This window comes from Phaenicophaeus curvirostris, chromosome 1, assembly GCF_032191515.1.
Source record: "Phaenicophaeus curvirostris isolate KB17595 chromosome 1, BPBGC_Pcur_1.0, whole genome shotgun sequence".
Taxonomy (NCBI): Eukaryota; Metazoa; Chordata; class Aves; order Cuculiformes; family Cuculidae; genus Phaenicophaeus; species Phaenicophaeus curvirostris.
This window is the reverse complement of record NC_091392.1, coordinates 15458679-15471508: the sequence shown is the minus strand read 5'-3', so window position 1 is coordinate 15471508 and position 12830 is coordinate 15458679. Positions and strand designations below refer to the sequence as shown.

The 12830-nt window shown below is 44.8% G+C and overlaps 1 protein-coding gene and 1 long non-coding RNA gene across 3 annotated transcripts in view; one reads left to right on the top strand and one right to left on the bottom strand.

The window, feature by feature from the left end:
- Window positions 1-3784, top strand: part of LRRK2 (leucine rich repeat kinase 2) — a 65901-nt gene extending 62117 nt beyond the window's left edge. For both annotated transcript variants that reach the window (XM_069883245.1, XM_069883236.1), the window contains exons 50-51: window positions 1705-1779; window positions 2936-3784. In XM_069883245.1, coding sequence (XP_069739346.1) covers window positions 1705-1779; window positions 2936-3057 — 197 coding nt within the window. In that variant the 3' untranslated portion in view covers window positions 3058-3784. The remainder of the gene's footprint in view (window positions 1-1704; window positions 1780-2935) is intronic.
- A 958-nt stretch (window positions 3785-4742) lies between these two features.
- LOC138735331 (uncharacterized) lies at window positions 4743-6700 on the bottom strand. The gene is made up of 3 exons (XR_011339710.1): window positions 6515-6700; window positions 5668-5709; window positions 4743-4995 (listed from the first exon to the last, which is right to left on the bottom strand). It is a non-coding gene; the product is annotated as an uncharacterized lncRNA (long non-coding RNA).
- Between the last annotated feature and the right edge of the window lie 6130 nt (window positions 6701-12830).

Sequence of the window (12830 nt, the reverse complement as noted above, 5' to 3'; positions counted from 1 at the left end):
GTGTACTTTTTTCTTTTGATCACTTGTGCCCAGCAATTATTTATAAGGATCAGGTTTTTTCCTAAATTCAAAAACTTTGCATTTACTGGAATTTTCACAGAATCAGTGAAAATGGCACTGAGGCTGCTGAGCAGTTCTTGAATAGTAACACATTGCTTGTGTGAAATGAAAGAAGAGAGAGGGAAAAACTTTTCTATTAAGTAGTTTCATTTAAGATTAAAATATACATTGTCAATCAGATGTAAATATTTCAAGGAAAATAGATTGCCAGACTTTGAGACATCAATTTTAGCTTTAGTTCATCTGTGAATATGGAAGTATATTATCTTTGTCTAATTCTCTTACCTGACGTGTTGATGTATGATAGACAAGAGACTTACAGAGAATGATTTCTATGTAAATCAATAGTTCATTTCCTAAGTGAAAACTTAGACTCTATTATAGTAAGAAATGACCCTAGTCTGAATAAGAAACATTATACTTAAGTTCCAGTCACTTTTCTTGGGAGTATGGATAGGACTGGTTGCAGAAAAAATTAAGGTGATGACATATCTGAGTATGGAAGATGTGTGTGGTTCCCACCAGCCCTCATCTACCATAAGCAGATTTATATCAATATCAAAGGAGTATATACTGCACATTTCCACAGAGCAGGAAAAATCTCTCCCTACCTCGCAGAAGTCCTGGGGGACCCACTGGAAACGTTTGATTATTCAAAGGGAATGTATCAGGAGGGACACACTGCAGTGTGGTCACACAAAACTTCCAAGGTAGTTTCTTTCAGGGTAAGCCATATTCCAGTCTATTTATACACCAGAAACTGAACCCCTCCTCACCTTTTCCCTGGAAGAGTGTGTAAAATGTCATGTATGAAGGGGTGTGGGGAGGTGTGGGGCACAGTGCTACAGCTGAGGTGTCTGCCCCTGTTCCTTCCCTGGCGGGATCCGTTGCCCAGGTACGAGGCTGGGTCCTGTGTCCTCTCCTTGCACACAGCCAGGGGCTCCCTGCCCTCCTGCTGCCAGCAGGACAGGGAGCTGCCCGTGCCAGGAAAACATGTAACAGCTTTCATCTATCTTGCATTCATAAATGTGTCTTGTTGGGAAAAAGCAGGAAGTTGATGCTGAAACACTGGCACATTGATCTTGTCCCTCTGTGATCCAACTGCTCCTGTTTTCCTAGTCTTTTTTTGCGTCATTCAGTAGGCACCTTCCAATGATCTGTGCCCATTTCTACTTCCCTGCCCACCTATGTGCCATCATTAGTTAGGAACACTTGTTATTAGTTGGTATCATATCTGGCTGTTTTGTTTTTTCATAACCAAATTGATTACTGGCACCTCCTGCTCTGCCGCACCCTGGGACTTCATTTGCAGCCTGACCCTTTGCTGTGACATCTGTTTCCTGTGACTCTGCTACTTCTGCTTGTGGTATATAATAGCGTTCTTTGTTCTTAGGCTTGTTTGACAGGCTGGCTGGCTGATCCAGTGCTTATCCCTTTGAACCCTGATAAACCCCTACATTAAATGGCGACATGAATTATATTGTTTTCACGTCTGGGTTTTTCACGGTTTATGATTTTGAATATAAGATCCATTTGACTGAACTCTGCTTTCTGTCCTCTTAGCAGCATGATGTCATCTACTCTTTCTATCCTTAAATTACAAAGTTCTAGTTAAAAATTTGACATATTATTTTTATGAAAAAGGGACTCTCAAGAATGCCGTGCTGGTTTTGGGATATCGCTATAAAAGTGACACTGAAGACAACAAATATCACAAAGGTACGTGAACTGTGTTCTGTTAATTTGTATTTTTAGTGGATTTAACGCTGTTATGCTTAATTCTAACCACTGAGAGCAGAAAGTTGATGATCATCATCTGGTATCATTTTATTGAAACATCATTATTAAGTTCTGTTGTCTTTTGCATGTCTGAGCTTCATACAAACCAAGATCCAAAAATGGATCAGAGGAAGCCACTATTTGAAGTATACAGCATAATTTGCTGGAAGACTGTATTTGGAGAGTAAATGTCATGGTCTAATTGAGAATGTATCAAATAGATTTCCAGAAGGATCTGGGGTTTGCCAGGAATCCTTAGTGTTTTAATGAATGATGTGGTTGAAGGAATAGTTAATATGCTTTTCAGATTTTCAGACAATTTTCAGCTAAAACAAAGCCACAAGCACACGGGAGGGCAGGATTAGAATTCAGAATTACCTTGACAAATAGAAAACTGGTCCAGAATATTATACTTCAATATTCCCTAATTTGTACCATAATAACACCTATTGCCTTTTTAGCCTTTTTCCTGTATTTAAGAATGCCATTAATTAAACAGAGAGGAGTCAGAAGCTCTGAGAAAACTTGGGGCCTTAGTTTGTGAGCCCCTACTCATGCAACTGTTCTCAATTATCCTTGTTCCACTAAAATCAATGTGAATTCTCCATGAATGAAGAGTTGTTTGCAAGAAGGAAGACTGAAGAAGTGGCTTTCTTTCCAGTACACTCACTGACTTATGAAATTAGTTTTCATTTTTAGTTTACAGTGAATAGGGTCTGAGTCTTGCAATCATTTGGCTCAGGAAAACAGAGATGAAATTTTGTGCAGGCACCTCAGTACTAGCATTATCTGTAGCTCAGGTGAGTACCTAATGGCCTACAAGCAACAGAAATGGTTTTTTAAGTGCTTTTAAATGGTATACTCTAAGTTGAGGAAATGGAATCCAAATTGTTATGCAAATAAAAACAGCTCATGACCCATAACTGTATTACCCCACTTATAAGGTGTAATATAACTTGTCTTCCAGGCCCCAAGCATCATTCTTTATTGAGGCAATTTACAAGTAACTAAAAAATAAGCAGATAAGCACAATACTTCTAATTAAGCAATAATTCTTTGTTGTATTTTGCTATTTTTTTAATATTTTTTTTTCCAGAATTACAATCCTGTGTGTCCGTGTGGGACATCAACCTGCCCCATGAAGTGCAAAACCTGAAAAAGCATATAGAAATGAGGCAGGAATTAGCAGAAAAAATGAAGAGCTTTTCTTTGGACTGAAAAGTCACCCTGCAAGTGCCATTCTCTTCTTTACTCTTCCATCCTAACGTATTGTGCAATATTTATAGCTTCTTGTTGCTGTTATTTTCAGCTGAAAATGAAGAAAAAAACTATTCTGCTAGTTACAAGAAAACTAACTGCTATTAGAGAAGCAGTTAGTGTCCATAAGATACTAAGAAAAAAGGAGGATAAGGTATTTGTAATATTTGAAAGGACAGAAAGCTATTGACAGTTTTTGAATCTAAAGTGTCACCATGCATCTGTTTGCTTGAGACATTCTGCTGTCAGCAACTATGGCTCAACTTCAGGATAACATTGTTCATCCAGTTTCTGATCCCAGTTAAACTGGGAACAAGACAGGTGACTTTAAATAGTTCCTATTTATTACATTACCTCTACTGAGTTGACACTGTAATAAGGAGCAAAATTTAAGCCTCTGTGTTCATTGTGGTCTGCACGTACAAGTTTGCTCTGATGATTCATGTTTTAGTAATAAGTCAGAGCTCATGACCCTGAATATATGAAAGAGAGCATTATATTTTATATAATAGCAGTGTTGAAAGGAACATATGACGACTACATTACTCCTTGAAAACAACAGGCAAAATAGCCTTTATTTCTTCCATGAATAATTGATATTTGTTCATTATAATCAGAAAAAAAAAGTTGTGCTATAATAATAAAATAGCTCAGAATTCAAAATTTAAATACACCGTCAGACTACTGCGAGTGGTGTTGTCTTGCAGTGCTTCAGGCTGCCTTCTTCTAGCAGATGGTCACGTGGGTAGGAACATTACCATTCACATCTCTGTTGTACAACTTACTTTGAAAAGCAAAGAGAAAAACACAGAGTGAAAGCTCCAATCTAAATGCTGCTACAATTTTTGTACCACAAAGAAAGGAGCGTGCTGCTGTAGCCAGACTGCTAGTTGATAGTCCAACCCATTGGTTTGCTTATCTCAATCTAAAAAGAAAAGGGGACTTTGATTTTTGTATTTTATAACATGAGCAGTTTCCACTTATTCTTGTTTCAATTTATACTATTATTTCAGGCTAAGCAGGGTAACCTTAAGGAGTATAAGAATTGGCTGCCTCTTACATACAACTACCAGAATCTGTTGCCGCACATCTTCATTCAAGAGATGCCTTTCACTTCTCTCTGGCTATAGGTCCAGGCTGCTTCTCACAGCCTGCACTGACCTGCTCCAGTAAGTGCCTTAGTTCTGTCCAGCAGAAGACAGACGTCATTTTCTTTTTTCGATACCAAAAGAATCTGTCTGGTGTTCCTGAAGTCTTAGGGAGTGGATGGATTATCCAGAGCCTTTCCTGAGTTTATATCTCTGGAGCTGAACAAGGCTGAGCAACCAAAAGTTCTCAGTTGCATTCTTATAGCTTTGGAGAAATTATTTACTAGGACGACAGCATTTATTGTGTCCCACTGTATCATTGCTCTCTTTTCTGCCATTTTTTGAGTGCAAGCTCAGGATTCCTTTCGAATACGCACCCCAGTTTTTATGTATTCTTGTATTCTGCATACTGAGAATAATTTGCTATTTATATGGAATTTTATAACTCAGAAAATATATAATATGTTATAATGAATATTTTTTAAACAATAGAATGTATGTATTGTGGTTACATTTATTTATAAGTCATTTTGAGATGTAAACCTTAAACCTTTTTATTAAAACCATGCTTTGTTAATAACGTAGTCCTAACTGCTGAATTTCTAAGGAGGAGCTTTTGCGTGGAGTTTCTGTGGAGCTTAATCCCTTACATTAGGATGCTACAAGATGCCAGTTCTGTGGGTTGTGTTGAGACAACTGCATTTCCACTCTGCTCCTATGGCACATCTTGAGCACTTTTCCCCAGTTTGGTGTCATCTTAGTCTTCCTTGCAGCATTTCCTGCAGTCCTTAGTCATCTCTTCTCAGATTCTCTGGAAAAGAATGATCCATATGCTGACTCTGTCCCATGTGGTAGGTATTACAGGGATAGCAAAGAATGAGAGCGACAACAGCAACCAGATGGAAGAGATGGGTCTTTAGAAACCTGAATTATCACTAGTGAGAAGATAAAATTCTGCAACCGTTGTAACCCACTGTGGTTATTTAGCAATACAGTGTTCATTGATTCATATGGAGCACAGAGATCCAGCTGCACCCTCCCCTAGTGAGATGTCCCTGCCCATGGCAGGGGGATTAGAGCTAGATAATCTTCAAGGTCCCTTTCAACCCAAACTATTCTGATTCTATGACAGGACATCCCTCCTTATCCATCTCTTTCCACAGTGTGGGAAAACTGTGGGGGAAGGTGATTGCAGAATTGTTTGTCCAGAAGCTGGTAGGCAGTGTGTGCAGGTTTAGCTTAGGAACACACAGGGACTGGCAACCGCTTCCCAGCTGGGACCTGCCACCAAGAGAAAGAACAGCACTTCTGCGTGGCAACCATTTAAACCTGCACTGTAAGGGAAGCTCTTCACAGAAATGTCTACTGACACACTACAAAGAAAGAGAAAAAAGAAAAGATTTGTGACTTTGTGTTCCCTCTAGGTTTAGTGGAGCTGTTTGGAAACCAGTAGGATGCGATCCCATAGGAATATAAGCTTTACCAGTTGTGATGCTTCCTGTATGCTTAGGGTAACATCCAGCACCTGAAAAGAAAAAGATGACCCTTACTTCAAAGAAGAGCCTGTTTGCCTATGGGAAGCGAGCAGTACAGTTCAGCTGTGCTTTAACACCTGAGCTAGAACTTGTGGTTAACCCCTCCTGCCTCAGAACTGTGCAGCCAAAGGATACCAGGACAAGGAGGCAGATTATGCAGAGTGAGCTGGATGCTTGGCTAGGTATTGATTCAGGGGTTTTTTTAAGTAGCTTTCTCCTGTGTTACTGCTTGGCTTCTGCTTGCTTGCTCTGACATAGAGCTGGTTCATCTACACATTAATTTTAACCCTATTTCTTTTACAAGCAGCTCCTGGTCAATCTCTCTGTAAACAAGATACGTGGCCTGTTTTCTGTATTATGTCCTGGCATTCCTCTTGGTCTAAAACCTCATACTCTTGCATCCCTTATTATTACTTCATGTACCACTTTGGGGCAAAACTAGGATGTGTAATAGAGGAGAGAGAACATTCTCTTATATAAAACCTTCTTCAAAGCCTTTGAATGAGTAAACATTTCATTTAGAGGCTGGCCAGTGCCTCTTTTTGTTAACTTTTCCCACTCTATTTCTATCGTTGTTATAAAGATACAGGCCTACCTAACAAGTTTAGTAGTTTATAAATACAGAGTGGCATAATCACATGACATCTGAGAATCACACTTACTGTATTTTAAAATTCATGATTTTAAGAGGAAAAAAACAACAACCCTCAAGCTGTATTATTGCTCTGTTAGCAAAGGGAAGTGCAGGTTAGCAAGAATTTAGAAGCAAATGCAATTGAAGTTTCCAGCATTCACCTTCAAAACTGTTCTTGGCTGTATTTGTGAGCGGTGCAGGTGTAGCTGTAGAGACCTCAGTAAGACTCCTGGGTGCTTACACCAGGTCCTGTTCAATTAAGTAACAAAATTACAAGAATGATCAAAATGTGAAAACCTCTTTTTCCCTGCAGTGACCTTATGCTGACATCATTGATTTGCACTGAGCAGCAATTACATTACAATCACAGTTTGAAAAAAACCCAACCACCCCCAATAATTTTTTAAAACCGGCCTAATATAATTCTGCTAAAATCAAAATGAACATAAAAGCAAGTTGAGGCCTTTTGGTTTTGTTGTTTGTTTTTTTTTTTTTTCTTCTATGTTTCTTTGCTTTTCTTGTGGCCTGCGAAGGCAGCAGGGATACTCCTAGGCTCCTTAAGTCCTGCTGTCAGTCCCTACAAAGGCTGTCACTAATTAGTGAGAAACAACTTAAAAATCCATGTTTCATCTCTACTGTATGTAGTTATTTACTTCACTTCTACCACAGCCCATTAGTGTCACTGAACTGAAAAGCTAAAGTGGATACAAAAAGGGAAAGAAACTAAAATTTTCTTCTGCAGCAATTCCAGTGCTCTCCCACACCATTTATTGATCTGCCTTTTGTGGTGCTTTCCCATGCCTGTTGGCTGCAGGGAGCTTTGACCCTACTCCCATCCAGCTGGGAAGCACAGAAACCATTTTGCAGTCAAGGGCAGGAGGGAAGGAAAAGGAAAAGAAACTGGCAGTGTGACAGTGCTCAAGAGCCAGGGCCAGGGACACCGTGTTGGTGTGGCTTCTGAGAGCCCATCAATCCCAGCCCTGCAGGGCAGTTCCAGTGGGGAGAAAAACGTGACTGTGCAGTGCCTGGAGATCTCACAGAGACATTCTGGAGACCTTCCTTCTGAAGGACAGAAAGGAGGGCAGGCGAGCAGAGCTGCTCAGCAAGCATCCTCTCCAGAGCCCTGCTCTGCCCTCCCAGCACCATCAGGGTGGTGAGTGCCAGGGTTGCAAGGTTTGAGTGATGAAGCTGGTGAGGGGGCTGGAGAACAAGCCTTATGAGGAGCGGCTGAGAGAGCTGGGGTTGTTTAGCCTGGAGAAGAGGAGGCTGAGGGGAGACCTCATTGCTCTCTATAACTACCTGAAAGGAGGTTGTGGAGAGGAGGGTGCTGGCCTCTTCTCCCAAGTGACAGGGGACAGGACAAGAGGGAATGGCCTCAAGCTCTGCCAGGGGAGGTTCAGGCTGGACATCAGGAAAAAATTTTTTTATGGAAAGGGTCATTGGGCACTGGAACAGGCTGCCCAGGGAGGTGGTTGAGTCACCTTCCCTGGAGACAGGTGGACGAGGTGCTGAGGGGCATGGTTTAGTGTTTGATAGGAATGGTTGGACTTGATGATCCAGTGTGTTGTTTCCAACCTGGTGATTCTATGACTCTTGCTTTTCCTGTGCTGTCACCACCGGCCCCATGAGCATCCCAGCCCAGAGCCCCACTTGAGGGCTGCAGCAGCTCCTACTCAGCCTTCCTCAGCAGGAAAGAAATGGGAAAAGCAAAGCAAAGCTCAACCACCTTCATCTGTTCAGCAAGCTGCTGAAAGGCATCCGCTGCCTCTTCCCCCCTAGAGCCCCACTCAGCCCCTCCCAAAGCTCAACATCCACACAGCAGCTGTGAGGACACTGGTGGCAGCAGCCACTCCGGCAGCGCTAGGCTCCCTCGGGTCAGTGCTGGTGACTCCGTGCACCAGGCACAGCCCTGGGGAATGGTGTCCCTCTTACCAAATAAAAAGCATCATGGCAAAGGCTTTGGTTCAGCACCAAGCAGCAAAGCAGATGGCGCTGGTGCAGTGGGAGGTGGGCACTGAACAGCTGAAGAATCCAGCCAGGGAGGAAGGCTCAGGGAGCTGTGCCTGCCAGAGCTGGCGAGGGGCAGAGGGAGGGAGCCCAGGGTGCCACGTCCCAGGGAGGCTCCACAGAGAGAACCAGGGCACAACTGCTGAGGGGCAGCCTGAGGCCGGGCTCGCTCTTCACACCATCTCTTCTGCCTAAGCCTGCTCGCAGTCTGCAACAAGGAAAAGAACATCTTGTGACAAGCTCCCCTTTTAAAGCCTTTCTCGAGGGAAGGGTGACCCATAACAACCCACGGGCCTTGGGGTCCCACCCAGGCACAGGGTCAGCCCTACACACGGGCAGAAGCGCGATGACTTGGCTCAGAAGGTCGCACACCTCCAGCATCGCCTCCTCTGCCTCTGCTCCAAGCTTTAGCAGCTCCCACAGAGCCCAACCCACACGGGACCATAAGCCAAGAGGACACAGTGCGGCGGGACGAGCCTTTAAACTAGAGAGATGAAATCATACAGCAGGAACAGAAGCACCATTTGCACTGCAAATACATTAACTTTAGTCCATTGATCCTCAGTTCTGCCTTTTTTTACCTTGATGTCTCAGCAGTTACATGGGAAACATCTGTTCTCTGTGAGGCAGCCAGGCCCATCTGCTCCTGCCGGCTTCTGCAGTGTGGGCTCAGCCAGCTGAGCTGAGGCAGAGTCTCAGGAGCATTGCCTTCCCACCGTTACCATCAGAGGCCACAATAAATAATTATTTTAAAAAGCTGCAGAGCTGTGAGCCCTCAGAAGAGCAGCAGCAACATTTGCAGCTTGCAGAGTCTGGGGTGGTTTGTTGCAATAAAGGTGCTGGCAATGCAACAGCAGCTCCCCTCTGGGGCTCCTGCTCTCGCAGGACGCTCTCCTCCCTCGCGCCCACTCACCAAGTCCGCAGCAGCCTGGAGAAGGCAAATAACTGTTCGGTTCTTCTTGGAAAAGGTCACTCAGGGCTGAGGGACACCAAGCCCAGCCACCCACTCTGGTGTGACTGTGTTTCTGGGGACTTGGCAAGACACAGAGCAGCCAAAACCAGCTGCTTCTGGAGCATCTGTCCCCTCGGCGCCTTCCTCCCAGGGAGGTGTGTGATGCTCCGAAATGAGCCCCTCCTGCCCACAGCTGCCTGGCGCCTGCCCTTCCAGCCTTCATCAGGGCCAGGAGCAACAGCTCCGCACAGCCCAGCCAGGAAGATGCCACCAAACCCCACTGGGTTCGGGTCAGACCTCACACAAACATATGGGGAAGCCAGTTTTATCCACTAGCGATTTTCTTGCAATATCGTAAGCATTTCCTGATGAACACACACAAAATTCCATTTGCTATTTTGAAGCCCGCTGCTCTGAAACTTGGTACTCTGCCGAGTGGGAAAATTGCTGGGCTGATGCCTTGGGGCTTGACTAAGTGGGTGCTGACCCCAGGGTGCTCCATTTGCACCCATGGTTCATCTTCCAGGACTAAAGGAGGCTACCTCAGATGTTGGAATAAGCCACCAGGGCTCAGATGTGCTCCTCAGCCCCCCTCTTCGTGGGGAAACCATCCAGGCAATGGGGCCGACCCCTTCCCTGCCCCCGCCAGGCTCTGTGGGTGCTGCTACTGGGGGACCAAAAGGTCGCCCGCCGCCCCTGCAGTGATGCCGGCCACGTAAAGGAAGGTATTTCCCCTCTCCACATGTTTCCCCAGAGTGCTACGGCAACAACTCCTGCATTAATCTAACATTGTCAGGTTTAGGCAAAACTCAAAGGATGCTGTTAAATTGCATGCACAGAAGTTTAATGAGTTTCCTGCTACTCAGAAATTTGACATTTGAGAAGTAAATTTCTAGTCTTTACTAAGTCTCCCACTAGAGCCCACGCTCTGGGATGAAGCAGAGCAACAGCATCTCCTAATGGGCAGAGAGCCCGAGGCTGGGGCAGCCTGACCCTGCTGGCAGCTGCGCCTGCTTTAAAGGCCACAGTTGTTCATACTCACTTTTAATGACGACCTACCAGGCAGGTAATTAAACTTTGGTAAACAGTAATTCTCAAATATCATCCATGCGTCAAAACTCTCTTCCCCTTCTTTTTCTCCTCCAAAATAACAGCACACGCTGAGCCTTCTGCAACCAGAACATGGCAACACACGCTCCCACTTTGTTATTTGTAATTACAGGAAAGCTTGCAAGGAGACAAAAACCCCAAAGCATTCCCTTCCCTGGTTTTACAGTTATTACAGCTAAAGGACACAAACACCTGGGCTCTGCAGGGGTGCAGGAGCACAGCAAGTCCTGGGCAACCAGCCCTGCTAGAAGAGTCTGGAGCTGGAAATAAAATAATCGCCAGAGACACATGGGACAGCGTGGCCCTGCCCCTGGAAGCTTCTTGTCATACCCCTGCTGGGAGCTCTGCGAGACACGTCACTCTCTGGCACAACTGGTGACTGTGTGGCAGAGGTGGCCAAGCGGGTACAGGGGAAGCTGCTGCTGAGGGATGCTGGTGGCCTCGGCCCTGGAGAGGAGCGGGGATAGTCCTTCCTGGGGGAGATGGGAAAGCCACTAGCTTGCCCAAATTCAGGCCTGGAGGTGAGGGATCACAGACAGGGAAGCTCATCACCAGCTATTTTTAGTTCTGCTCCACCACACCTATCCATGTTTCTCCAGTTAAGGGCTTTATCCTGGACAAGCTTTGATTTTTAGTTTAAAAGCCCTTTGGGCTTAGACCATTTTGGCTTTGTCTGGTGTTGCTCCCCTTCGACACAGGCATCTCCAAGACCTCAGGGAAACAAAGCACAAAACTGCTGTCGATACGCAGTTGCCCCATCATTGCTGAAAAACAAATTCCCACGTCAAAAGTTTCACCCTGAGACCCACCATTCTCTCTGCAGAAGGCAGAGACCTGGGCGAAGCAGCCTGGCTGTGCTCCGCTCACCCAGAGCCTGCCCAGCATCTGCAATCGCCTGGGCCTTAACCCTGTCTGGCTCTCTGATTTTCACACCTCAAGTTGCTGGTCCTGGGACTCTGAACATTTTTATATAGTTACACAAAACAAACAAGAAAACAAGTCACAATGATATTTTGCTTGAATTTTGGTGCATCAAAGCCAAGGAAAGGCTCACATTCTCAGAGCATGCCTTCATCTCTCCTCTGTAGAAATCACACTGCACCACCCAGCTTTAAAGGCTCCTGCTTTAATGAATCTATGGGCCAGCCCTCTGAAAACTCTTCTGGTAGACAGTGAAAGATGACACTGCCGTGCTGTCATTGTGCAGCAACCAGAAATGCTTCAGAAAAGACACTAAGCCGTGGCAGAAGGAAAAGATGAAGCACTTTGAATCATTTTAACTCAACCAGCTGAAAGGCATGTCAGCGCTTTAGCGAGGTGTGCAAGGGCAGAAGGTGCAGACCTACAATGCCAAACCCTTGCTGGGGCACCAAAGGCAGCAGGCAGAGGCCCTTAAGAAGGCATTAACCACTATACATTAATTATATATGCAGGCAAGGACATTTTCTCTAAACAGGCCACTGCCATTATTTTTTTTTTCTACGAACACTCAGTTAATGCAAATAAGCATCTTCACAAGAAGCAAGCTTTGCAACTAAGCACCACTCCAAGCAAGCAACGTGCATATTAGATGCACCCTCCAATACCATCACCTTCTGAAGTGCCTTTTAAAGACAGAGGCATTTGCAAGTATCCCCAAATAGGCTGTTCTCATTTCCCACTCTCCCAGAAAAAGACTGTGATGCTTGGTTACCTTTGAAGAAACAGGATTTTCTTGCATTGCAAAAACAGCGTGGAGTTTTAGCACCATCAGTGCCACCAGAGACGTGATCAAGGTGATCGAATCCCTCCTACTTCAATGTTACTACATCAATAACAGGTTGTACCAGACACCCTTAGTACTGGAGCTTCTCACAGAGAATTACATAGCAAAATTACAAAGCAAAATGTGCCTCCCTGTCCTTGGTTTTGTCTGTACAGTTAATCACAGCTGCATTTATACCAAATACATATCTGCCTCTGACTGTTCCTAAGCAACTACACCAACTGTCTAGGGCTCAGTTTGTCAAAACAGTCCCTGAGAACCACAAGAGAACGTCAGGCAGGGCAAGGCAGAGGAGGGAGAGTCCTTGTCCAGCTCCACACAGGACAAGCTCCACCAGTACAACCCCCTGGATGACCCTATGGACACAAACAGGCATCCAGGACAGAGCCAGCAGCCACAGAGAAAGGCTGGACACTGCACCCACAGTGTAGGTCCCCCTGTGGTGCTTTTGAGATAGGAAAAGCTGGACTTCCTTTCAAATTGTTAACCTGTTTCTAAGATGAGAATTTCAGGGGAGTGAAGAGCAGCTAGAGTTTGCTTTTCAAAGAGTCTGCTATGTCGATTAATCCAGTCCCTCTCTTAGAGCAGATATGCACATTTCTTCCTCACCCCCCTCGCTTCCTCCCCAGCTAGAGCCTCAAAA